The 26,234-nt window shown below is 43.9% G+C and overlaps 1 protein-coding gene across 2 annotated transcripts in view; it reads left to right on the forward strand.

The window, feature by feature from the left end:
* The window catches only part of USP13 (ubiquitin specific peptidase 13), a 112,369-nt gene that overhangs the window by 57,451 nt on the left and 28,684 nt on the right, over nucleotides 1-26,234 (forward strand). For both annotated transcript variants that reach the window (XM_072961510.1, XM_072961516.1), the window contains 7 exons: nucleotides 2,126-2,220; nucleotides 3,458-3,645; nucleotides 8,768-8,839; nucleotides 9,209-9,302; nucleotides 17,544-17,669; nucleotides 18,762-18,915; nucleotides 20,870-21,044. In XM_072961510.1, the coding sequence (XP_072817611.1) occupies nucleotides 2,126-2,220; nucleotides 3,458-3,645; nucleotides 8,768-8,839; nucleotides 9,209-9,302; nucleotides 17,544-17,669; nucleotides 18,762-18,915; nucleotides 20,870-21,044 (904 nt within the window). The remainder of the gene's footprint in view (nucleotides 1-2,125; nucleotides 2,221-3,457; nucleotides 3,646-8,767; nucleotides 8,840-9,208; nucleotides 9,303-17,543; nucleotides 17,670-18,761; nucleotides 18,916-20,869; nucleotides 21,045-26,234) is intronic.

The raw sequence follows: 26,234 nt of genomic DNA on the forward strand, positions 1-26,234 counted from the left end.
CACAGTTCAGTTTTAGATTTCTAGTGTGTTACTCACTAAACTGTTTTTGTCATTGGAGTAAGAAGTAACTATTATGTCTGACCAAATCATGTCATATTTTTGGAGCAGTTAATGACTGGAGATAGGAAATGTTAAATTTCTCACTGTGGCAGGAGCCTAGTGGCTTAAGAACAATAGAATTCTATGTGATTTTCACTTATTTCAAAATCCTAGACCAATGCCAATGGTGCATTTCTAGCAATCTTACTATTTCTTTTGGGGCTCTGATAATTAGGGGCTTAATGTCTTGAGTCTTGAAAACTATCTCACTAGTTAATAATTACCAGAATTAAATGCCAAAGGAGTGTCACTTTCATTTTTCAGCCAGTATTTCCTATCACTTGTCATAGATTAGGAATATTGTTGCTGTATTTAAGTTATTAGTTCAAATAATTTTTTTTTTTTTTTTTTTTAGTATTTAAACTTTTTAGAAATTTTTTCCTAAGTGGGCTGGGGATTTTCTTTTGTTTTTGCTTTGAGAGCACTAAGTTATATTTAAAGAAGAATATAAATGAAGGCTACCATCCGCAAGTTAAAATAGGCCTCTAGGGGAGGAGGTATAGAAGAGAAAGCTATATAATGTTTAATCTATTAATAGTAGAAACATTGACTTTTTTGGGGTGGTGGTGAGACTCCACGTATCTGGGTTTGGGTCGGAGGGTCACCGTAGTTCCTATATGTTACTTTCTTTCTCCTCTTGTTGATGTTCCAAAGAGCAGGAAACTCCTTGAACAGTCTTTTACTGTTCTAAAGAATAATATCTTTATATCTATTTTCTGATTTTGTTTTTCAAATTTAGGAGCAAAGAAATTGCAGCTTTTCACTCCCTTCTTGTTAACAGCCTGGTGCTTCACTGAGTCTGTTGGTCTCCTGAGAGATCTAAGGAAATAGTCTGGTGCAAAGGAAAAAGGACCGGGCCAGGAGTCAGAATATCTAAATTCTGGGCCACGTGTGCTGTTTGAGGCAAATGACTTTTCTAAGCCTTATTTTCTGATCTGCAAAATAGGCCTGAAAATGTTTCCCTCTGCCACACTGAACAGCTGTTTGAGGACAGAAAAGGCAGCAGTTCTGATAGCTGTCGAAAACTCTAGGCAGGACTTCTCAGACTTTACTGTGCACATGCGGATCTTGTTAAAATGCAGATTCCCATTCAGTAGGTGTGGGGTGGGGCCCGAGATTCTGCATTTCTAACAGGCTCTCAGGGAATGCTGTTGCTTTGAATCCATGCCCCACACTTGGAGAAGAAGGAGCGGTCTAAAGCATTATGTTGTCAGGTGGGCTGTGAGGACCCTTAGGAGGGAAGCCGCCCCCCTCGGTACCCAGCTTCCCAGCACCAGTGCGCCTGGAATGGGTTACCCACGAGGCCAACAGGCTGATCTGTCCGGCCGGGGGCGGGGGCGTGGCCTGGGGGCGGAGCCTCCGGAGTTTCCCCGTGGTGCTGGCGCATCATTGTTTCCTGTGTGCTGCAGGCGGCATGTTTGGAAGCACTGCGGTCTTCACAGGTCCCTCACCAGCTCTGTGGGGTGTGGACACTGACAGAGAGGAGAGAGGGGGAGGGGGCAGGTAGAGATGGTAGGGCTGAGACTACAGAGGGTTCCACAGGCAGAATTTTGTTTTGTCCTGGACTTACTCCCCAGTGCCACCATTCAGCCACCCGGAGGCCGTGTGTTCTCTCTGTTCTTCACAGGTTCTGCCTCCGGGTGCAATAGGAGTCACCTCCTTCCTCACCCTTCCCTCTTCCTCAACTTACAGTGATGCTATTGGGGTTTGGGTTAGAACAATCAAATTCTCGGCATTTATATTTGATTTTAAATTGTTTTAACTTTATGCACTTTTTTTTTCTTGTTTCAGGAAACCTTTTAAAAAATTACTTTCTAAACTATCAGAAGAATTGCTATATGAGTATATTTACAAATATACCCATTATATTTATTATCATCTGTCTTTTCCCCAGTTGAGACTCACAAGGGGGTTTTGTTTTGTTCATTGATATAGTCCAAGTGCGTGTAGGAGCTCAGTAAGTATGTGTTGAATATTGAATGAGTTGATTGAAGATCTCAGTGCTTATTTTCTCTTCACTCTCTAGATGTTTATTCTTTCCAAGAAGAGGAACCTGTTTTGGATCCTCATTTGGCCAAGCACTTAGCACATTTTGGAATTGATATGCTTCATATGCATGGGGTAAGCAGGTCTACTTTTGTCTCTGTTTCTGTCTTGCGGGGAAACTGATTTATACAATATATAATTTCTGTAGTGCAAATCTTCATTTTATAGATTTTAATGTTGGCACTTACTTCTTGAACTTAATTATTGTTTTCTTTTGGTTATTGGCTAATTTTTTTTATGTTATAATAAAAATGGTACCTCATCAAGTACCATTTTTGTTTTAGCTGGAGTTTACTTGCAAAATTTCTGTCTCCTTTGATGGATAATTGCATGAATCACTCTGTTCACTAAAGGGAGCAGGTACAGGGAGAGGACCTTTAAAATGATCTATGACCAGTATCACTTTAATTACTTTCAGGAAGGGAAGCAGGGCTCGGGAAGGAGGCTGGGGGTAGGGGTGGAAAGAATAGGCCAACATGTTATTGTTGATAGAAACACTGCCTCATTTCATACTGTTTTCAGGCTAAGATTGTGACTAGGTGACGTTTGTCCCTATGAGGAGCTGATTTAAGTGTGCGTGTTTTGGTTTAGCCCTTTTCTCCCCGCCCAGGCCATCTCCCTCTCATTATGTCTCTCTGACTCCTTTTGTCACTCATATCACTTTTAAATTTATTTTCACTGCTCTTTATTTTTGTTTTCTTTCGGGGTAGGGGTAATTAGGTTTACTTGTTTATTTTTAATGGAAGTACTGGGGATTGAACCCGGGGCCTCGTGCATGTTAAGTGGGTGCTTTACCACTGAGCTATTACCCACCCCTCCTCATCAGACTTTTTACTGTTCTTCTTTAACCTTCCTCCTATGCTGAGCTGCTCCCAAGCCCCATTGTTTTATTCCACTTTCCTCTGCAACTGCCTTGCTTTTGTGTTTGCTGTGTTGCATTGTATCTGCCCTTGAAATTATTCTACTTGCTTCTTTTTTGATTCCTATTTTTCTTTCTCCTATCTCCTTTCCTCTCAGCCTTTGTCTCTTATATTTTTAAATCTTTTAAATGTGGTTTTAAAAAATTATCGAACGATATAACATAAAATTCACTATTTTAACCATCTTTAAATGTACAGTTCTGTGGCATTAAGTACATCTGCCTTGTGCAGCCTTCACCGTCTCAGTCTCTTTTCATGAAGTTGTTTATTTCTCTGTTTAACTGGGGGAAAAAGGGCAGAAACATCAATTGCTAGTAGAAATAATTCTTGGGACATGATCTTAGAGCGATCATCATCGTTAAAGCTGTTTTTCCTCAATGATGTTGCCCCAGACAGAGAACGGGCTCCGAGACAACGACATCAAGCCGCGGGTCAGCGAGTGGGAAGTGATCCAGGAGACAGGGTCGAAGCTGAAGCCCATGTACGGCCCCGGCTACACGGGGCTCAAGAACCTGGGCAACAGCTGCTATCTGAGCTCCGTGATGCAGGCCATCTTCAGCATCCCGGAGTTCCAGAGAGCGTAAGTGTCCCCCGCAGAGCGGGCGCACAGCCTGCCTGGCGCCCCGCCCCGCCGCGTGCAGCCGGGCCAGTGCGCGGGGAAGCCCTTCTTCTTTGGCGGCAGGACACTTCGCCGCACCGCCTGCGCTGTGACTTCCTGCCCTGCGCTGGGTGACAACCCTTGCCGAGGGCTATGGGAATCAGCTGAGCTAGGGAGAACTTTGTAAACGGAAAAACATCAACAGGGCATTTGTCATATTAATAGTGGCTTCCAGTTTTAGAACATCACCCTGTATGCCAAGAATATAATAATCATTAATCTTCACAGCAAACCTGCCAAATCTCTTCTATAGACGCGCTAGGAGAGAGTCAGTGATCTGTTGGGTCAGTGTCGCCTTCCTGGTGAGTGGAGTTTCTTAAAGGATTTAGGCTTTTCAATTTTTTGCTTATCAAAATGTGGTTCCCAGATGGCGCTGAGCCTTTGACTACTGGATATGGATCTGTACGTAGTGAGACCAGTATGGAGATTGGGAGTGAGCATTCAGAAGTTGTAGCAATTTGACATTGCTCCGTTTTATAAATGGCATTTCGCTTTTCCAGTATAGTTGAGCCTTGAACAACACAGGTTTAAACTACACTGGTTCACTTATACTTGGATTTTTTCAATGAATATGTGCTACAGTACTACATGATCTGCGGTTGGTTGAAACCTCAGGTATGGAGGAACCCCGAAGCCAAAGGGCCGACTGTAAAGTTAGGCGTGGAACTTCGACTGTGCGGAGGGTTAGTGCCCCTAAATCCCGTGTTGTTCAAAGCTCAGCTGTAATTCATTTTTTATTGTATTTTAGAAGGTGTCATTTATATGAGTTGAAATCAACAAACGAGTTGGCCCTTCACCACAAGCTATTGGGAAGCACTGATTTAGGGCGCTTGCTAACTATGCGCATTTAGTTGCCTTCTTCCTCCTCCCTTCCTCTGGGCGGAGTGGCTGCCTCTGGCCGTTTTCTAATGTAGGCTGTGCTTGGGACAGGGAGCCGCAGAGACTGGCAGCTGCAGCTCATGGGCAGCTGCTGCCTAAGTTTAGGAAATAATCTCTAATGTTTTCCAGAGCAGGTAGGTTTCCATCTTGGTTCAAGTATGGAAGAGGACACATGCGTGCTCGGACAGACTGACTGGCAGACAGCACGCTAGGAACAACACAGGGCAATTTTTCACCCACGTGGAGTTGACCACTGATGGCTTTAAGGGTGATTATATATCATGTATATCAAATATCCTTTTCTTTCCTCTCTTGGTATTTGAAGTCTTACCTCTTTTTTTTTTTTTTCAATTGTTCCTGGCTTTGGAAATCTATGGTCAGTTTTCCACGTCAGATTTTCATTTTTCCATCTGGCCAAAAACAGTGGGTTCTGTTCTGCTCAGCACTGTGCTGGGTGTTGGGGGTTCAGTGGTACACAAAAGATAGGTGCCTGGCCCTCCCTGGGGAAACAGACATTGAATAAACATAGATAGCCTATTATTTGTGGTGATTCGATTTAAGATTTTTTGACTTTATGATGGTGCAAGAGCAGTATGTGTTCAGTAGAAACTGTATTTTGAATTTTTGAGTTTTGCTCTTCTCCTGGGCTAGTGACTTGAGGTACATACTCCCCTGTGATGCCGGGCAGCTCCCGGTCTGCCACTAGATCCCAAGAGTAATTATTTTGGACCCAGACAGCCCTTCTGTTCTGCACTTTTAGTACCACAGTCAGTAAATTAAATAAGATAGTCAACACTTTGTTATCAAACAGGCTTTGTGTTAAATGATTTAGCCTAACTCTGCGCTAATGCCAGTGGTCTGAGCACGTTTCAGGTAGGTGACACTAAGCTGTGGTGTTTGATATGTTAGGTGTATGCAGTGCATTTTCTTTCCTTTTTTTTTTATAATATGTAAGGTTTTTTTTAAATGGGGTTGTTTTTTCTTTTCTTTTTTTTAAGGTTTATTTATTTAATTTTATATTTTGAGGGGGACAATTAGGCTTATTTACTTATTTTATTTTTAGAGGAGATACTAGAGATTGAACCCAGGATCTACCACTTGAGCTGTCCACTCCCCCCTGCAATACATTTTCAGTGTAAGATATTTTCAACTTACAATGGGTTTGTCAGGACGTAACGCCATCCTTTGTCAAGGAAGATCTGTAATCCTAAGAAAAACTGCATGGTTGTAAACATGGTGAGTTCCATGAAGGAGAAGGGAAGGAGGTGGTCAGGGAGGATCTCTATGAAGAAAGGACACACGAAGGGACACCGACCTTGAATGATGTGCAGGAGGAGTGGAAACAGGGTTTTGGACAAAAGGAGGAGCTAGTTTGAAGCTCTGAAATGGGAAAACCTTTTCGAAGTTTTGCATCATGCATTGTATTATTTTTATGAATTCTGACCCATGTGTCTTACTTGTATTACGATTTGATTGGGGAACAATGTAGCTTCATCTTCTCTTTCTCATGCTCCAAGATTTTTTTTTTTAATATTGAAGAAAAGCTCTTATGGCCTTATGGTAGGTGTTATATGATTATTATTTCTTTCAAACTATAATGGAAGAGACTTACGTTCTTTTGTTACAAAGCCCAGCAGCGTTTTTAGTGCTTTACAGTCTATAGTTTTTGAAAATATTTTCTACGTTTCAAAGATTGATGAACAATTAACTTTCTGAAGTTTTTCTTCAATGAAAAAATGTACCTCATGTCTGTATTTTGGATTTAAGATTTGAATCTCTTGCCTCAAGTCTCGTTTCAAGAGTTTTAGAATTTTATGTCATCTAATATTTTATATTCCATTTCCTAAACATTTACTGTATAAGAAAATGAGCAACTTATCCATACCTTGATCTTTTTGTTCTTTTCCCAAGTCTTACTGGGTTGAAATACTTGCTCTGCAAACTCCTTTTTCCCCAGTGGGACTAACTCAGTGGAGTTTCGTCTAGGAGCAATATTTCCATTTTGCAAGTAGAAAGAGTGACTCCCAGAGAAATTAAATGACTTCTGCACAACCACAGTGGAATTCAGGAACATTAGTCTGACTCCTTGATACCCTGTTTGCTGCTTGAACCCAGTTTACATTTCAAAATAATTCTGATGGGGAGCAAATCTAAATAAACTGGTGTGCAAATTGAATGACAGCTCGGGTTGTCAGACAGCAAAACTGTTTTTTTTTGCTTTGAAAACCACTAGATTACAAATTGAAGATATAATAAGTTCTTTAAAAATTATCCCACATTACTGCTGCATATTAATTTAATTTTGTTTTAATGGAGGACAGTCCTTGTTGATTAGAAAAGGAATATAAATTACTAGCAAAATGGACTTTTCTGATACCGATGGTTTACCCCCTTTAACTTTATTCTTCTCCAGCAATCTTGCCTGAAAACTTAAACTTTTCACTAATCTTCATCTTCTCAGTAGGTTTTCTTTTGTCTTGTCAGGTTTTGAGATATGAGAAAGACTGGATTGTATGAGAGCTAAGGTTTATAACATTTATCATGTTGTATGTTATTAACAGCTCTTCAGTGCAATCTCTGACTCTGAATACGGTTTGGTTCCAAAGTTTGGTTTGTCTATTATTTGGCTCTTGGTCCACTGAAAATTTCTAGATGGAATTGTTGCCTAGTGACACATCCAAAAGCTGTTTGAATGGGACTGTTCCAGAGACATGTGCTGTTAGTTTCGATGTTGGTCCATAACCTCAGATACAAATTCTGAGTTTGTAGACAGCGGTCTGAGAAATTTCTAGTAGTTGAGGGATCTAATTAGAGGTCATTACTAACTATAGTGTATCATGGCTCTCTGCTAAGGCTTTATTGAAATAATTCCTTTCCTTTTGGGTTAAAGGTAGTCAATTACAGAAATTGGTTATGTAGTTCATGGAGATTATATTCTAGTATGTAATCCCTAGAGAGATAAATAATAAACAAGAACATAAATAAATTAATATAATTGCAAATAGTGATGCATGCCAAGAAGAAAGTTAGCCAGGGTGGGCTGATAGGGGATTTTAGGAAGGTTGGGGAGGGACTTTTAATCAGAACTGAAAAAGAACAGGGATGGGTAGAGAGAGTTCCAGGAAGGAGACAGTGTATGCCTGACCTTGAAGCAGGAGCGAGCTTGGCGTGCCCTGGGAAGCAAGAATAGGAAGTGGCCGGGGCGTTGTGTGCGAGGGGGAGTGAGGTCAGAGAAGCAGGCAGAGCAAGTGCAGGAAGGGCCAGGGAAAGGGATCTGCTTCTGGATCCTTCTTCCTAGAACCTTCAGGCTCAGAGGGTCAAAGCCTCAAGAGGGAAAGGTGAACAGCTCCAAGCAGGGGGTGTGAAACAGGAGAAGAACGTAAGAAGTGAAGGGAATGATTGTGCACTGAGATGAGAGGCCGGTGGTTACAGTTAGCACTGCTCAGTCGAGATAGACTGGTCAGAAAGGGGTTGTGGACTGCAGGAGACTGTGGCCGTGGCAGGTCCAGCTGGCAGAGTGGTTCAAAGCACCACATGGGAGCCAGGCTGCCTGGGTCCTCTCTGGGCTTCATCACTCTCTCCTGGATGACTTTGGAATCTCACTGAAGAATTTGCCTCCCAATTTCTTATCTCTCAAACGGGGTAGCGATAATAATCCCCTCCTCGTATAGTTGTAATGAAGACTTAATCAGGTAACAGAGGAAACCCTCCAGAAACAGTAGTTGTCACTGTTACTGTCATCATTATTCATTTTGACATGATTGAGATAATTCCTAACTTTACTTTTTATTTTCGAGATGGTAGTTGTGATGGCATAAGCCAGTGGTCCGTGACTCTGGCTGTATGTTAGAATCACCTGGGCAACTTGTAAAAGATTCCGAATCCCAGGGAGTGAAATCAGAACCCCTGGGCAGTGGCTCTGGCTTCTGCATTTTTTCAAGAAATCCTTTAGGGAATTCTAACTCGCACCCAGGGTTGAGACCCACTCAGAGAAGCACAGACATTTCAGCGGGGTCCAGGAACATGGCTGCAGGAAAAACTTCTCTTTGGGTAGATGATTTAATTTTGACAGGAAGGCAAGAAGGTCTTAGCCAGGATGACGGCTTATTTTGGTTCTGTTTTTCCCTCCGTTCCTCTGTTTTGACTGTTGCTTCTCATTTTCTAGGTATGTGGGAAATCTTCCAAGAATATTTGACTACTCTCCTTTAGATCCAACACAAGATTTTAACACACAGATGTAAGTAACCAATTGTAGCTTTTAAGAAAAGTATCTGATAAAGTGTTTATAGTAGTCTCTGGGTTGCAGACTTAAAGGCAGTTCTTTATTTTCTGTATTTTTAAGAGTGTTCTAAAATGAGCATGTGTTGCTTTTATAAGAGTTAGAAAATTTATAAGTTAAATTTTATATATTATATATATAATTAGTAAAATTATGAAGTGCTGAGAAAATTTAACATTTCAATCAGTATCAAGCAGAATCAAAAGAGTTATTTGCGAGTAACTGAGACACAGTGTTCAGCTGTAGTTGTTGGAATTTGTGGATAATTTTAATATCTCTGAGAGGAAACAACAATGACCTTTTTGTCTGTTTCTCCCTCCTGGCCAGGACTAAGTTAGGACATGGCCTTCTCTCGGGCCAGTATTCAAAACCTCCCGTGAAATCTGAACTCATTGAACAGGTGATGAAGGAGGAGCATAAGGTATGTGTCCATGTGTTTGCCATGTTGCTATGTAGGAAGGAGAGACCTTCCCAGCCAGAGGGTGGATTTCCTGTGATTTGGGGAATGGTGGCTGTAAATGTAGCAAGCTGTTAAAATAGCTGTTTCATTTTAGGGTCCACGGTGTGTGTCTGCTCTTAAAAATCGTGGTGAGGAGTAGCCAGGGCTGGGGTTTCTAGTGGCAGTTGCTTCGTGGATTATATGTAATTGCCATCGTTAATGGTCTTCAGAAATAATATTCTGCATAAAATAGAGCTGAAGTAGAAGGAATAAACTTTATAAAAATATAAACATTTTCCCCTTGGTAACAGAATCTTGGCCTTCCTAGTGTCTTTCTTCTCCTAAGCCTCAATTTTGTTTGCTAGGGTTTCTCAGGAGGCTGGTTGTTAAAAAAACAACACGCACATTGCTATTCCCTGCAGAACTGAGGATTCTGAATGTCTGGGGAGGGCTGGGCAGTCCTCATTTTTGGTAAACGGCGGAGGGTTTGTAAGTGTAAGAAACTTAGTTGGCCATTCAGTCACTATTCATTGATTAATTGAAAGATGTGCTACATCTCCTAATGTAGCCAGACTTGCATTTCCGTGTGCCTGCAGGATGGGCCCCTGACCCCTCCCTGGGCTGCTCTGTTACACATCTCCAGAGGGCGCCCCTTGCCACCTGGCCTTTTTGAGTGGTGCTCTTGGAATTCTGCAGTGCGTAGCTTAGGCAGCTGTATCTGGCAGTCTTGGCTTCCACTGTTGCAGATGTCCTGGCTGGAATGCATATCCCACTTCCCCAGCACCTCCTCTGCCTTCACAGTACCCTGTCTTAACTTAGTGGGCAAGTTCTTTCAATTGTTTGTCAAGTGTGTGACCTGTGGGCTCCTATCTTCAGTCAGTTGTCCTTGATGGATGCCTGCAGACTGAGAGCAAGAATCAAAAGTGAATAAGTACATCTTCATAATGAAGCCAATTAGTTGGGGAAATGGAACAAACAGGAGAAGGGAGATTAGGAAGGGAACATATAGAGGCAGTGTCTGGGGTGGGGAGAAGGAAGTTGGTTGTGAGGAGGGTAGAGAGGGTTAGACATTTGGAGTGGCCAGGCCTGGAGATCAGAGTGTTGTGAGGCAGGAAGACTTCAGTTCTTCAGTTGCATTGTTATCTGGCATTGCAAGATCATGAGTTCCTTGTCCGCCTGAGACTGGAAGACCCTCAGTTGGGATGGTTTGGGTGTTAGAGCTGGGGTATGGGGTTATCCAGGCTGCTTTTACCTCTGAGTTCCTGTGAAACTTTGAAGAGGTGACGGTGAAAAAAACTTGGTCCAAAATTTTGTTTTTGATGGCATTTATCCTGGATTTTCATCCAGGCTATCACTCCTTGGACCACTCTTGGGGCAGAGTCCACCCTCCCTGCTGGAGGAGGAGGAGACTGGATTGGGACTCAGGATCCTGGCTTTTTCTCCTGCCCAGCAAGGATCTGTAGACTGTGTGCAAGTCCCGTAACTCTTCAGTTTCAGCCATCAAATGGCAGATTGGTCTCTCCAGGGGTTGTGAATATTGCAAGTGTGACGGTCCCCTCTCTAATGTAAACAAAATGTATCCGATATATGACTGCTGTGCGTTTGGAATCTCTTCATTTGAGAAAATGTGAAGTGAAAAGTCATCGGTTTAGTAGTGTTCGGAAGTAAAATTTGGTTTTGTTAATATCACAGTATCCTTTTACATTAGGAAAAAAATAACTTCCTATGTGAGCAAGGCATGTAATTTAGTCTGCGAAAGGCTGGGGACCCTTGTCCCCTCCTTGCCATGGACTTAGTGTGGTAGCTGTGTGATCTTCAGGGCTCTGAGGCTTGCAGGTGAGAACCCCTCCCTGTCTGGCTCTGGGTGTGTAACCTGGCAGCATTTGGGCCATTTGTCCTGCTGGTGTGTTTGCTTGACTCCCACACAAATCTGTGAATTTCCAGGTTCTTTTAAACACTCAGACCCTCTGGAAGTCCCAGGCCAAGGACAGCGGTTGGCTGGAGCTGAGTAATAGCCCTCCCTTCACGCAGGACACACAGTCCCCAGCTGGCTTCAGTCCCTTTGTGGTTCGTGACCTGGCTGGTACGCATGGTATTTGGGTGTGTGACCCTTGAGCTAGATGATTTGTAAAGTCCTTTCCCTAGTTGCTCTGAGGTGCCAGGATCAATAGGATCCTGGTAACATTCAAAATGAGCTTGAACTGACCACAGGATTTTCTTTGTGGCCCTGGAGGTGTCAATTTCAAGCTGTTACTGCAACAGACAAGTAATTCATTGTAACAATCTCCACTCCTCTTGACAGTGGAGGGAGTTACTTTCTGAGGCATCAGGATTTTCACCAGCAGTTGGTTTCAGAGAAACCGATTTGTGAGAATCTTATTCTTTCAGGTCTCAGGAGCCGTTTGGTCAGGTGATCTTGTCCCTAGCCTCTGGCGTTTTTATCTTGTAGATGAGCCTGAAATGCTCCAAGAGAGGAAGGAAGATGTGCTGAAGCAGAGAGGAGGATAGATTACGAGAGGAATGTGTGGTGGAGGGGAGAGAACACCGGAGAGCCATGTGGCAGGAACTCCTTTTTACACAGCCAGTGATACCAATAACTAGCATCACATTTGATGGCCAGGCTTTTCCTGTATGGTCACTGATGCACAGAATCTTTGTCTACGTTACAAGGCTAGGGAGTAGGGGAGCGGGGGTTTACACCAGCAAGTCTGGCGCCTGAGTCTGCTTTTGACCACCGCACTGTCCTGCTTGCGTAACAGTGGCTCCCGTACTTGTTTCAGGCTCCCTGTGTCTCAGTGTGTGGATGCTGGTAAGTGGATGGCCAAAGGGGCTGCTTAAGGTTTGCAGAACTACCAGGTAGCCCAGTATCTTGGGCTACTTACGTGTTGGGTCACTTCTAGAATATATACTTCCTGATATTAAATTGCTCTGCTACAGACCAAGATGAAATCTAATTTTTATATACACATGCTTACTATATATTTCTTCTATAAAAAGGTTTGCAGTTATTTTCTTGGGCACTGCCATTTCTGTATAAGTTTGTTGAATTGATTTTTAAAATTAAATTGCATCTGTAGTAGATAAAGCTTCCTCACTATGAAGGGATACTTTTTCTTCTCCAAAAAATATATTCCTGATCTTTACGCACTCTAAGACAGCGCTTTCACGTTTTAATGCTGAATATGCCTTAATTTATTTTTCTTTCCAAAAATAGCTTTTTTTTAAACAATTCTGTATTCTGAACAGTTTCTTAAATGATAATTCATTTGATTTCCCATCTAGCTAATCCTTGACACATAATTACTGGTCTCGATTTTTGATTAACATAAAGTAATCAGTGATCTACTTCCAGGTGATGTAATTTTAGCTCCAAACATAAGAACTGTTTTCACTAACCTCTGTTTTCCTGTGTTGGACAGATGTGACATTTCTAAGTCACCTTTTGAAATATGAAATATATCCTGGGGAATATCCTCTATTCTTTTAGCCTAGGAGATTCTGGGTTTGAACCTGGGTTAGGAACTACTGGTTCAGGGTTTATGCTTTAAACGTTTCAATCACCAGATGGCAGACACCTGCTTACAGGGGCCGGGCTGAGCTACGTGTATCTTTTTCTCATTCCCTTGGTTTTCCAATGTAAATATCTGTACAAATGTTGTTCTACAGTGATACAAAGCCTCAGTCTTGCTGCTTGTTTGTTAATTAAAGCATTAGGCTCAGAGGAATGTGAGTGGACAGTGTCCAGCCGCTTTCTTGGTGCAGCATTAAACAAAGTCCTGTGTAAGCACTTGGGAAAGATTCTGAACACCGTAGTCTAGCCCTCTCTCTAATTTTAGCTGATCTGTTTTGCAATTGCTGATGGAGAAAGTAAGTACAGTAGCCTATAAATATGACAGGGTCCTTAGGTGGTTGCTGTTTTGGAGACTACCTGGCGCTCCCTCTTACAAAGTTAGTGTTGGGACCGGCCATCGCTTCTGGTGCCCGAGGGCCAGCTCACCCTGAGAGCGTGAGCTTCCTGAAGGCAGGTCTGACCCTTGGTCAGTTTTGGTCTCTCTCTCTCACCCTGTTTGGGGATAGGCCCATAGCGGATATTACAGGTGATGTCACTGGCCCTGGGCCAACCAGAAAACGTGGTATTTCTTTGATTTAGGTCTTCGGTACTTGTTTTGGCTTTTTGGTTTCTTTTAAGTAACTGCCTTATTCCAGAGCCAGGCCTTTTGAAAAATTATTTAAATTTGTAAACATACACAGACAGAGAGAGCAAAGTATAATGACTCCCCCCTGTATCATCGTGTAGCTGCAGCGTCACCAGTCTGTCTGTCTGGGGTCTTTATTCCCCCTGAACTCAGTCTTTTCCTACCCACCCCCCATCCTCTCCTTTCCTTGCAGTATTTTAACACAAAACCCAACATCCTCCTCTTCACCTGTAGATACTCAGTATGCACCTATAACTAGACTGCTTTTTTTTAAACATTGGTATCATGTTAAAAGTTGTTTAACGTGTTAGAAGCACAGCAAAAAAATGTATCAGCCAACGCCCAGCCTGTATCTAGGTTTTCCCTGCAGCATCAAAGACGTCTTTTTCAAGTTCCCCTCTTTTTGCAGGTGATTGATATGTTGAAGGAGCTGGATCATTTGCCCCAGGATTGCTTTAAGGATTGCTCCCTTGAGATGTGGTTTAGCTTTTGTTTCTTATAAGCTGGAAGTTAGGTCTGGAAGCGTCACTGGGTTCATGCTCAATTTTTTGACAGCCTGAGTTTCATGTATATTAGACATGAGGGGACCACAGTAATAGCTGATCCTGGGCATGAGTGAGGCCTCCCCTCAGAAATCAGAGCTAGAATCGGTGTGGGGCATAGGTGCAGGCGGAGGGGCCAGCTGATGCTCAGGCACTGAGTGTGGGGTAGCCGAGTTTGAGATCAAATCAAACCCAGCTGCAAAAGCCGGGAGCCGGTCTGCAGCAGGACGTGGAGAGGGAGAGGCAGTCTCTCTCTGTTGAGGAAGTTTTTCAAATAACTTCTTGATGATCGTCAATTCTCAAGCTATGACTTGCCTGTTGAACGAAGGATTAAGCAAGGTCAGTTGACGGGAAACAAAGAAATGAAATGGGCACCGAGAGACGAGGCATGGGAGGGGGATGAGTGAGGCTGGGCCACCGTCCAAGTGCAGGGCCGAATCTCTGGAGTTTTCACCGTAGTCTTCATTGAAACGTCTCCTCCCAGTTGTATGACCACATGGTGGCACGGAGCAGCAGCCAGCTTTTCAGAATTTACTAACTTTCAACAAGTTAGTAAACTTTCATCAAAGCAGCTGCTTTGATGGGACTGGCAGCCACCTCAAGCTCCAAGACGGCTTGTAGGGAGTAACGCCGCCTGCAGCGGGCAGTGAGTGTGCGCTGATGTGAATGCCTCAACCGAAATGCACAGTGCAAGCAGGTTTATTCTACGTGGGCCTCCATGCTGCCGAGAGTGGAGACGTAATTGCTGGCCTGGCCTGTAATGTTGGCCCCAGAGGTGTGTGGGTTTGAAGAGGGCTTATCCAGAGTCCGGGACACACTGTCTTCTTTTCTCAGGAGCTGGTAAGAGGGGCTCAGGGACATCAGAGATGAGAACTAGGCACATGTATGCAAGAAGCAGCATTAGGACAGGAGAGACAGAGAGAAGGACAGACAGATGGACACAGAGAGACAGAGAGATTGACTTTTCTAGTTGTGTGAGTGGGTCAGTTACTTAACTCCTCTTTGCCTCAGTTTCATGTCAGGTGGAGGAAATAATGATAATGATAATCATCATCGTCATCACCTTGTGAGGTTGGGTGATTTAAGCAAGATATGCATGTAAAGTACTCAGAACTATGCTTTGCACCTAGTAAATATTCATCCTCGTACCTAGATGGTATCTGACATGTTGTGCCACTGGGTAAATATCTTTTGAATGAAAGAATGACTAAATGTTAGCCCTTATGCAAAGGTTAGGCATTATTTTTGCATGTGTCAGCTGATACTCTGTGGATGTACATCAGCACTGTGAGTGAAGAACGTTACAACTTCTACATACTTCTCAGAAGATGTATGCAACGGTAGTTAAATCGATATTTAACTAACAGTTAAAGCTGCCAGCACTGTCTCAGGTCCTCTGCAGTGCTCCTTAATGTTTGTTACAGATACATTTTGTCTCTTATCTTCCTTGTTGTCTGTCAGCTGTTGGAGGGCAGAATCTGCAATAATGCTCTGCATGAAGTAGGTGGTTGGTAAATACTGGATGCCAATTTTTTTTAAGCAAGGTAGGAAAATTCACCTGAGTTTTATTAGGAACATTGCCTAGAACACACACATTGGAGAGATTTTATATGTAGAGCTGCCCCATGGCCGCAGGGAGATAGGTATTGCAGTTTTCCCATCACCCGTTGCGTCTGACTGTGATTGGGCACACCCTGCCGTGGTCTCTTGACCCTAGGCATTGACCCCGATGTCCTAGAGATCTCAAAGGAGTATGGGACAGGGCCTCCGCCTCCAAGGACCACAGTCAGGCTGAGGAGACTGGCCAGAAGCAGAAGTTAAAGTAGGAGGCTGGTTGGGCTGTGTACCCAGAGATGGCCCAGATAGCAAGTTCTCCGGCCTTCGGAAGAGGGGGAAGGGGCCTGGAAGCTGAGCACGAGGAGGTTTTGAGAAGTGGGTGGGCAGCAGCCCCACCTTTGCAGAGAGCACACGAGTTACTTCTGCTGGATTGGCCAGGTGAAGTTTGTCTCAGACACCTACAATATGCTACAGCTGCCTCTCCGTTTTTGCTGTGGAGAGCCTAGAATTGGAATCCTGATTCTGTTCTGTCAGTTGCGTGATAATCCGGTCGTAAGGCCACTTCCTGTTGACAGACCTACGTGGCACTTCTCTGGCAGCCTCGGTTTCCTGAGCTATAAAACGGGGGTCGCGGCAGTACCTTCTTTGTAGGGCTGTTGTGAGGGTTGAATGAGGTGGCACATAGCACCTTTATTAGGTGGGCTGGACTTAGAGGGAACTCAGGAAACGGCTTTATTCTTTGCTTGAAGGTGATGTGGGTGTTCCACTCTGCCTCAGGCAGACTGCCTAGATTTCTAGTGGTTTCCTGCAGACTGCCAGCATTAAAAAGCCAAGTTCACATCAAAGCCAGTTTACGGCTTCTCCCATGACCAAGCTTGGGAGCCTTGGAGACCAGCAGGGCAGAAGGGTTCTCGTCCTTTTGCGTCTTTGCTCCACCTCTTTGCCTCCTCCCACCCCTTCTGGCCCCTCCCGCATCAAGGATATAGGGTTGGGAGATGGGAGAAGAGGCAGAATCTTTCACTGAGCTAGTGCGTTTGGCTCTCTTGGCTGCTGTGTTTTCTTCCATGGCCAGTTGTTTTGTAGGGGCATATCAGTGGTCCTTTAGAGGTGTCTCCCACCCCTGCTTGTCCCCTCAGTGGACCTCCTAAAGGGCCTTTTCCCTGATGCCCTGTTGCGGTGACCTCTGTAACCCCCCACTCCGGCTCCTGTCCGAATCTCTTCAGCTGGCCGCCCTCCTAGCATCTCTGCGGCGTCCTCCCTGGAGGAGCCTGACTGCCTTCTGAGCTGGGGAAGTTTACACGTCCTCATCCTGCCACAGTTGTCCCTGCTCTTCCTATACTAGCAGCTCTGGCCAGCCTCTTTTCGTGTTTCCAGTGAGGGGTGAGCTCCTGGGGGCTCCCTCTGCTCTTTTCCAGAAACAGCCCTGGGTGGGCTCACGAGCCCAGTGGCTCTGCAGCGGTTGAAGCCATTTCCTTCTCTTGCAAGTACCCTGGTCTCTACCAGGGCTCCTCTCGGGTTCCCTAGGGGGAGGGAGGGATGGAGCTGCTGCAGAGTTTTCCTTATTTCCTTCAGAGGATTTCCCCCAACCCAGTGCATTTCTTGCCTGCTCTCAAATGGACTGTCGTGGACAGACCAGCTTGGCCATCAGCTTGGAGCAAGTTCTGTGAGGAAGGAAAGCGGAATGTTTATCATGCCTTAGTTTTGAGTCCAGGGAGGGCCCCATCCTGTTTCTGCGTCAGGGTCATCCGTTGGGCAGTGCCCGGTACCCAATACACCAGTGCATGTTGGCCGTTAGCCCTGTTTTGCTTCCGTGGGCTTCCATTTTCTTACCTGAAAATTGGGGCTAATGGTCATCCCTGCTCTGCCTTCCACTGAGCGCTGCTCGTGTGATGAACGTATTGTGAGTTGGTTTTATTTTTCTTTTTTAGCCTCAACAGAACGGGATCTCCCCACGCATGTTTAAGGCCTTTGTGAGCAAGAGCCACCCGGAATTCTCCTCCAACAGACAGCAAGATGCCCAGGAATTTTTCTTGCACTTGGTGAATCTAGTAGAGGTGAGTCAGTTATCAGAAATGCCTGAAGGGTTTGTGAGAGGCGTGCCCAGCCCCTGCGTGCGGTCCACACTGGCGTGGCCGAGATGCCCCCTGCCCCCAGCTCAGTCTCCCCCAGACCGGCTCCTCCACAGCCTGCTTCTTGGAGGCTCTGTCTGCTCAGCACACCTGATGCGATCGCTCCTCGTGCCTGGCCTCCGGGGCACTTGTGGGCTCCTGTTCTCCTAATTCGCCTGTGTTGTAGGAGTGTTATCCATTATTTCATTCGCTGTTTGTGTTTTTTTGTCTCTGTGACAAGCTCCTTGAGAGTCCTGTGTGGCATTTGGTGTCCTGGCATCACTCCGAGATGGTCACCCTTGGCTCAGAGCAGAGGCGAGTCACATTCAAGGCTGTGGTTTTTAAAGGCCACTGAGAATTCATGGTTAAAGGCTTTTTTCCCCTCTTAATAAACAACTTTTTTTTTCCCTGATGACAAATATGTTCCTTGTGGAAACAGAGAGGCACAAAGTAGAAACTCAAGATTTCTCATGCTCTCAGCCCCACAAACAAGCAGTGCTAACATTTTAGTGTGAGCCCCTCTCCCTCACCCTCAGTCCTTTCCAGGTGCAATTGATTCTCTCCATGCTGGTTTGTAAGCAGAGTTTTTCACTTAACCTGTTGTGAACAAGTCATTACATACTTGAATACAACGTGATTTCTTTTTTGTTTGTGTATAATTTACATTAGTGCATCTATGTATTCATATCATACTTGGTTTAATTTTTCCAGGACAGTCCTTGATTTCCTTCCCCTTTTTCTTAAGTTGGGCTCCTTCATCTCCTAATTCTATCTAGGTCAGTCCCTCTGCCATGACTTTTAATGCCTGCATAAGATTAATTCACATGATGAACTATGATTTTTAACCGATCCCCCATTTTTGGACTTTTTAGATAAATACCAATATTTTGCTTTTTCAAGTACTCTGGAGAACTGGCAGGCCCAGGAATGTTTGGTAACCCCAGCTCTTTACACCTGATTCATATTTGATTTTCTGCTAATTTTTATTCCTGGCTTAATATTAGTAAATTTACTAACCTGATACAATCTCACCTTCAGAGGAACCGCATTGGCTCAGAAAACCCGAGTGATGTTTTTCGGTTTTTGGTGGAAGAACGTATTCAGTGCTGTCAGACCCGGAAAGTCCGTTACACGGAGAGGGTGGATTACCTGATGCAGTTACCTGTGGCCATGGAGGCAGCAACCAACAAGGGTAACGTTCCGGAGCAGAAAGGAGCAGTGTGCTGCTTCATGTGCAAAAACCTTCCGATCAGAGGCAGCGCGGTTGAGCCGCTTGGGAGTAGACCCAGCCCCCAGGGAGCCTGGTTTGCACGTCTCGTGTCTCTCTCTCTCATCTTTTCCTTGGTCCCCACTGACTTTCTTTTGAGAGGAATCAGTTGCATCACAGATTTTTGTGGAGGGGTTATGGGTGGAACCTACTTCAAGGCCTGTGAATTTGACCAGCTGGTTGGTTTGGAGTCAGCTTAATTAGGAAACTATTTGTGATTATATATGTGGAAAAATTCTTTAACATTATCACTCATAAGTTGTGCTGTAGAGTCTGAGGGAAATGATCAGAACTGCATTTTTTCTGCTGTGGGGCATTGAAGCAGAGGCCTCTTAACATAGTCCAGCTTTGACATCTGAGTCAGATGCCTGTTGTGGGACATAGAGTCAGGGCTGTTAGTGGGGTGAGGCCCCTTAGAAGGGTCTCTGGACCCTGGAAGCAAGAAGGCAGATACCATAGCCAGGTGGGGGGGGCCTCAGGGGAAAGTTCCTTCCATCAGTCAGATCTGGTTCTTCCTGGGCAGAACAGTAATTTCTTAGAATTCACATCTTAGAAACAGAGAAGGGCTGAATATCTGCCAGATTGCTTATCTCTTGTGAACTGGTCATTTCTGTAAAGTTCAAAGACTCCCTGGGTGTCCTTTTTCCTCTTTTTTTTGGCGGGGGCCATCATTTTATTGTGTTCATTGGAAAGTGATGATTTTAAGGTGGAATGATTCCCCTTTTCTCTAGGTTCATGCAGCTTTTGACTAGTGTTTTAATTCTCATTTATCATACAAAGTGGAATAAATGCGCCACCGAGGGCGGGGGTCTGTAGTGTGTTTCCTTTTTAGAAGAGGGCTTACTTGCGTTCTGTCGCCTACCTCAGGGACTCTGCCTTACGTGTGCTGCTCAGTGCTGGCGTCCTCTCTAACTCACTGTTTATAATCTATGACGGTAACTTCTTTCTTTCCAGAAAGAAGATTTATAATGTAGTCTCAGGAAATGGATTGCTGGGGACACCTACTGCTAGCATCCTAGGTAGAAGGGCATCATGAAGTGACTGTGGCCTGGGGACTGAACTTCAGAAGCATGTTCAGATGTGTGTAGGAAGACGCGGGGTACAGCAGTGTGCCTGAAAGCTGATAAGTCAGGAGTGTTGTCGTTGTTGTTTTGGTAACAAAAGGAATTCCAGAAAGGTCCATTTGAAATCTGTACAAAATTTTGACTTACGGGTAGTTTCCAGGAGCAAGTCTGCTGACTCTTGGGAAGTTTACAGTGTGCTCACTTCCTTCCCCTTGGTATTTAATCTTTTAAATATGGTGTAGAAAGGCCTTGCAGGTTGGCTGCTGTGCTCTCTGCAGTGCCGGGACCCCCAGCATGGAGTTGGCTTGGTGGCGTTGGTTAGGGTCATGGGCGTTTGCCTTGGATAACTGCTGTCCTTGTAGCTCGTCCTGCTCCTTGGCCCACATCCTTCAAGACCTCTAACCATAGTGAGGGGCCCGGAAAAGGAAAGCTCGGGTCTATTCTCTGGTGTGAAGACGTTGTGATTGGAGGGGGTGTTGGAGTCCACACACTTGACCTCTGGACAAACAAAGGACCAGATGCATGCATCACTTACATCACACGCATGGTCCGAGCCTCTCACCTGGGCTGAGTTCGCAGTCCCCCCTCTCAGTCTCAAAGGGGTCAGAAAAACACAAATAGCGTGACGCAGCCTGTCACTGCCACTGTAAGCAGGCCTTCAGCAGGCTTCTCTGGTTCCGTTTCTGTGGAGGGCAGTGAGTAAGCAGCCCTGCCCCGGCCCAGAAGCCTTCGGGGGAGACTGTTCTTTGTTCAGGGAGGTCTTTCTCATTTCAAGAAAAGAGATTGTAGAGTCATTCGTTTGCTCTTTTACTCAGATGAACTAATTGCCTACGAGCTAACGAGAAGGGAGGCAGAAGCAAACAGAAGACCCCTTCCTGAGCTGGTTCGTGCCAAGATACCGTTCAGCGCCTGCCTTCAGGCCTTTTCTGAGCCAGAAAACGTTGATGATTTCTGGAGCAGTGCCCTGCAAGCAAAGTCTGCGGGTGTGAAGTAAGTGTGTGTGTGTGTGAGCATGTACACGCTTGTGTGGTGGAGACAGGGACGGGGGAGGGGAGGGTTGGCGGGTGTTGTGTGAGTCTGTGCGTGCTTGCCCCTGTGTAGCAGGTGGGACTAGGTTTACACGCCATAGCTGTCACAGCCTCTCTTGTGTGAGACCAACCCAGTAAGACAGGCTTGTAATCTCTATTATGTGCAAGGGCTTTTTTTTTTTCTTTTTAAAGAAAGCAAGTTTGTAGTTTATCTTCTGTAGGGAATTTGTTTTTCCTTCTTTCTTTTATTTGCCGAGAATCCTTTCTTCCTGTGGCAAGAATGATATTAATGAAGAAATTATAAAAATACTTAGGACAGTCTTCAGTGTTTAAACTCCACTGTGATAGATTTTAATTCCACAACTAAAGATTTGGCTTAAGGTGGTGACTGTGTTGCTACCCGGAGACCGGGGGTCTCAGTGCATCACAGGGTGGACATCACGGCTCCTGAGCGTTCTTCCAACAAGCAGCTGCTCAGGACATGGTCAGGAGGTACTCTGTTTCCACAGCATGAGCCTTGTATCAGGTGCAAACTTCTTTTCCTCCACTTGACACCTTGATTGACTTGATACAGTTAAGTCCTTGCCAGCACCCTTCATATAGTTGGAAAAAGAGTACTTACAGTGGCATAAGAAGAGGGGAGGGCTGAAGGTTAGGCTCTGGAACTCTCACCACTTTTAGATACTTCTCAGCCATTTTATTCCAGGCTAACAGGGCCCTGGCTGATGTGAAGGGAGGAGGATGGACAAGCTACTGCTGGTTTTTTAATCACGACCTCACTAGCAGTCAAACCTCAATCCCATACTCTCTGTGACAGCATCCCCCAGGATTCCCCTGTTTCAGATAATCAACTTCATGTGTTAAACATGGAAAACCAAAAAGAATTTATTTCAAAAGCTATGAAAAAGCCATATTTTCTTAAAATAATTTCTTCCCCCAAGTTTCTTTATATCCAGATGAGATTAATGATAATTCAGTTGTCAGTTATCCGTTGTGGGTTAAGTTTTCACCCTAGGACTGCTCAGCTTTGGGGGGGGTTGTCCTTGCAGATCAGTTGGTGAGTTCAGGCTAAGTGTTTGAGATTCACTTCATTACAACATGGACCCATCTTTGGGCAGTTAAAAACCTACACATAATATTAGTAGTGGAAACAATTAATTTTTTTCTCTTAGCTTTATTGAGATATGATTGACATACAATGTTGAGTAAGTTTAAGGTGTACAAGTTGATTTTATTTATTTATTTTTCACTTATCAACAGTGGGCTGAAGAGTGCTCAAACATTAATCCTTCTCTTTGCCCTTTCATTCTGATTTCTGTATGGAAGGTGGAAGCAATCTGAGGCCTGGCAGCCTCAAAAGCCCCCAGCATCAGGTGTGCGTTGCAGAGTGGTCATCTTTGGCCTGGCCGCTTGGTCGCCGTTCTCTGCTCTTCAGGAAAGTGGCCCCATGTCTTAGGAGTGCAGGGTGTGACCTGCTCTCTGGGCCTGCGGGAAGGAGCCGCTCTTCACTAGGAAAAGGCCCATTTTTGCGGTGGAGCTGGGAGGCATCCACCTTCCCCAGAGATGGGATTTCTGACCCTTGGCTAGTGGTCAGGAGACCTGGATTCTTCGTCTGTCCACTTCCCAGCTTGTGTTCTATCCAGGGGCAAAGTCGCCGCCCAGTGTCCTTTCATCTGACGGGAGGAATGACGCCCACTGACCTGATTTTCTCCTCAAATGCTACAGAATATTTAGTTGCAGGCAGTGCTCATATAATCATCTAGAATCCTTGAGGAGGGCTTTCTGCTGTCTCTAATCCTTCACAGTGGATTTAAACATGTTTTTTCTCTTTCTCTTTTACATATAAATGTGCTCTTATGGTTTTATGTATAGGAAAGAGAATTAATGCTAGGTGTATCACAGTTGTTAATAATTGAAAACTGGCCTTTGTGGGAAAGGAGAAAACAGTGTTTTAGGATCAGAAAGCAACTACCATTTATGGCACATTTTTGTTCCAGGTTATGTGCTGAGTGCTTCCCATCAGCTGTCACTGAATCCTCCTAGTACTGTGGTGGGGCGGGGCCATTACATATTCTCCCCATTTTACAGAGGGGCGAGTAAAAGGAGAAGTCATTGGCCGCTAAGTGGCAGACTTGGAATCATTCATGTTCGAAGTTTGAACTCTTAATCCTTGTTAGGTGTACAGTGCCCCTCACTCCTTACCATCCTTGCTTATGCTTTTATCTTCATAATCCTTACATAGCCTTGTTTATTCCTTATTATGTCTTATGTTTCAAGTATTCGTTTTGGGGAAGCCAGTTCGGTGGATTCCTATCAGATCTTTTTTCTTTCTTTTGTCCAGCAATCTAGCCCTGATCACCTTATGATGTTAATTTGGGGCCTTGAGTTTTTCTTGTGTGAGACCGAAGCCTGAAAGGCCAGGAGGAGGCAAAAGATGTCCTCTTGGTAGGTCTTGGGTCAGAATGGACCAGACATAAAGACTCTTCCCCTCATCAGCCCTGAACGACAGCGCCTCGGACGGATGCTGGCGTTCGGAAATTCCATTCAGTAAGCGGCTATGACTGCTCACCTGGTGTATTCTAGGCAGTGAGTTGAAAAGATCTAGTCCGTCCCCTCAAGCAGCTCACAGATTAAGGATCAACAGGGAGAAATTTTGTCTTGACCTTATCATTTATGAAGAGAAAAGCAGGGTATGGGGTACCAGAGCCCAAGCTTTAGGTGGACTGGCAGTGTTTGAATTCTCAGTGTAGAATTTACTAGTAGGTGACCTCGGCCAAGTGACTTCACCTCCATAAGCCCGTTTCCTCTTATGTAAACTGAGGATACTGATAAACTGAGGATAAAAATAGTACTTTCTCTATAAGGTTGGGGTGAGGGCTAAGGCGAGATAAGCTGTACAGTGCCGTGCACAGTGCCTGGCAGGTTAGGTATGTACTGTAATTGTTACTACATTATATCTATCTTTTTTTTTGGCCATGGATTGTACAATTTGGCTGTGGTTGATTAATTATATTTTCAAAATATTTCATGGAAAGGATAGAATTGTATTTTTTCAGTTGCCAGGTTTTCAATAAAATAGATAGTCTTAATTTCCAGGAGAGAGGGACAGTTATATATATTTTTCTTAATAAGGCTTTCATAGTGTTTTTGCCTGAATTGTAATTACTGAACAATTGATGTATTTTAAATAATGGTAATAGGTTGTCAATAGACAATGCATTAGTGTTGTCAGGCAGGGTTCTAAGCACTTAATGTCTTAATTCATTTCCCATAACAGTTCTTGAAATTGCTCTGTGTCTATCTGGATCTTTTTGAATGATTTATATTCTAATGGTCTTTATTAAATACATAACTTTTTAAGAAAAATTTTAATTCCAGGAATTAATTTTAGGAATAAAAGAGTAAGTGGTACATAATTTATAACTTTGCTGGATTTAACTAACAAACTTAATGTCCCAAACCTGCAATTAATGAATGTCAGGTATTAAGTTAGAGAGTGATTTGAACAAATTTATATCGAGCAGTTGCTACATGTGTGATTCAACTTGAGATCCTATATAGTTTACAAAGATGAATTAAAGAATATTTACCCAACAGGGCAAATATAATGTGGGCATCGTCTAACCTGCGAATCTACTCTTAGGTTGGTAGTTACCCATAATAAAGTGATGTGTTAAATTACCCCCACCCCAGCCTTGAGTTCCCTCCGCTGCCCCCTACTCCCTGGTATTGCCAGCTGTTTCTTCACCCAGGTTCTGACCACATAACAACTGCAATCGTCTGGGGGTTCCTGAACCAGATTTTGGAAATCACAGATTTACTAATGACTTTTGCTTGATTTCACTGTTATATTTTCCAGATTTTAAATTAACGTGGTAAGAGGAAGAGGTTAGGGAGGTGACATTTTTTATAGTAGTTGAAAATATCAGATGGAGTTTGTTAATTTTGGTGAAATTGAGGACTCTACTACATTTAAGAATGATGTTTATTACTGCTTCTCAAAAGATAGGAAAACCTAATTAGAGATAATATGTAATTTCTGGAGCGTGAGCCAGGCTCATAACAGATCAGTCCCTTAGGATAGTTAATTCCTTGTTTATTTTTGTTTTGTTTTCTGTTGCTTTTTTAAGAACTCCATTAAGTGATTGCCTGCACCCTTCTGCCCTCCTTGTGATGGAGAACTTGAGATACAGAGAGGTTAAGTCACTTGCCTGAGGCAAAATACAGATCAGTGACAGACCAAGTCAGTGACCAAGGCCTCACAGATTCTGGCTCTTTCATGACGATAATCATGCACCTCCTAGTGTTCTGGGCAGTTTCATATCATTTCACGAACATTGTGCAGCCCTGCAGGTAGATGTTATTAATACATCCATTTTGTAAATGTGAAAATGGAGCCTCAAGGAGGGTCAGATTTGGAGTGAATTAAGTAGCATCCAAGTGTTTTGATACCTTTTGGATAGTCCCTCAGCCCCTGTGCAGTGGCTTCTCGTCTACACTAGGGGGCAGTAATGTATTTGCATTTGTTTTCTGAACTCTGGGACGATGAGCTCCGAATGGAAGGCAAAGACTAGATTTTGAAAAGTGGACTTTGTAGGGAGCATGTTCTGAGATCTTTTATTTTAAAAGACACCTATAGTATCTGTCTACAGCTAATTTTCTTTTTTCCGTATACCTGCTACACCCACTCAAATAGAAATGGTTGTTATAAGCAAGATAGTAAATGTGGAGAGAATGAGCTGGAACCAGGCATGAATTTGGTGTATAAATTGAATAGTTTGTGCATGAAATTGTCAAACTCAAGTTCAAGCAATTCAGCATTCCTGAAAGTTTGAATGAAGGGAAACTCAAGACATTGACCATATGTATTAATTTTTAAATTTAAGGCCCAGATTTAGATATTTTAGGTTCCCCATTATATATATACATATAAAATACACACACACACACACATACACCTTTAGGAACCTTGTGACCATGGATTTTAGCTACAGTAGTTTTTAGTGAGGCCCTAGAATTTACAGCAGTCAACCTCAACCAAAGTTCCAATAAATCCTCCTGATGCCAACTCTTTATCACAAGATAGACTCTTGGTGGAATTGGGGGAAGTGTCAGGATTTCTTGGGGAGCTTTTTCAGACCTCATACACAGA

Source organism: Vicugna pacos, chromosome 1 (genome assembly GCF_048564905.1).
Source record: "Vicugna pacos chromosome 1, VicPac4, whole genome shotgun sequence".
In the NCBI taxonomy this organism is placed as follows: Eukaryota; Metazoa; Chordata; class Mammalia; order Artiodactyla; family Camelidae; genus Vicugna; species Vicugna pacos.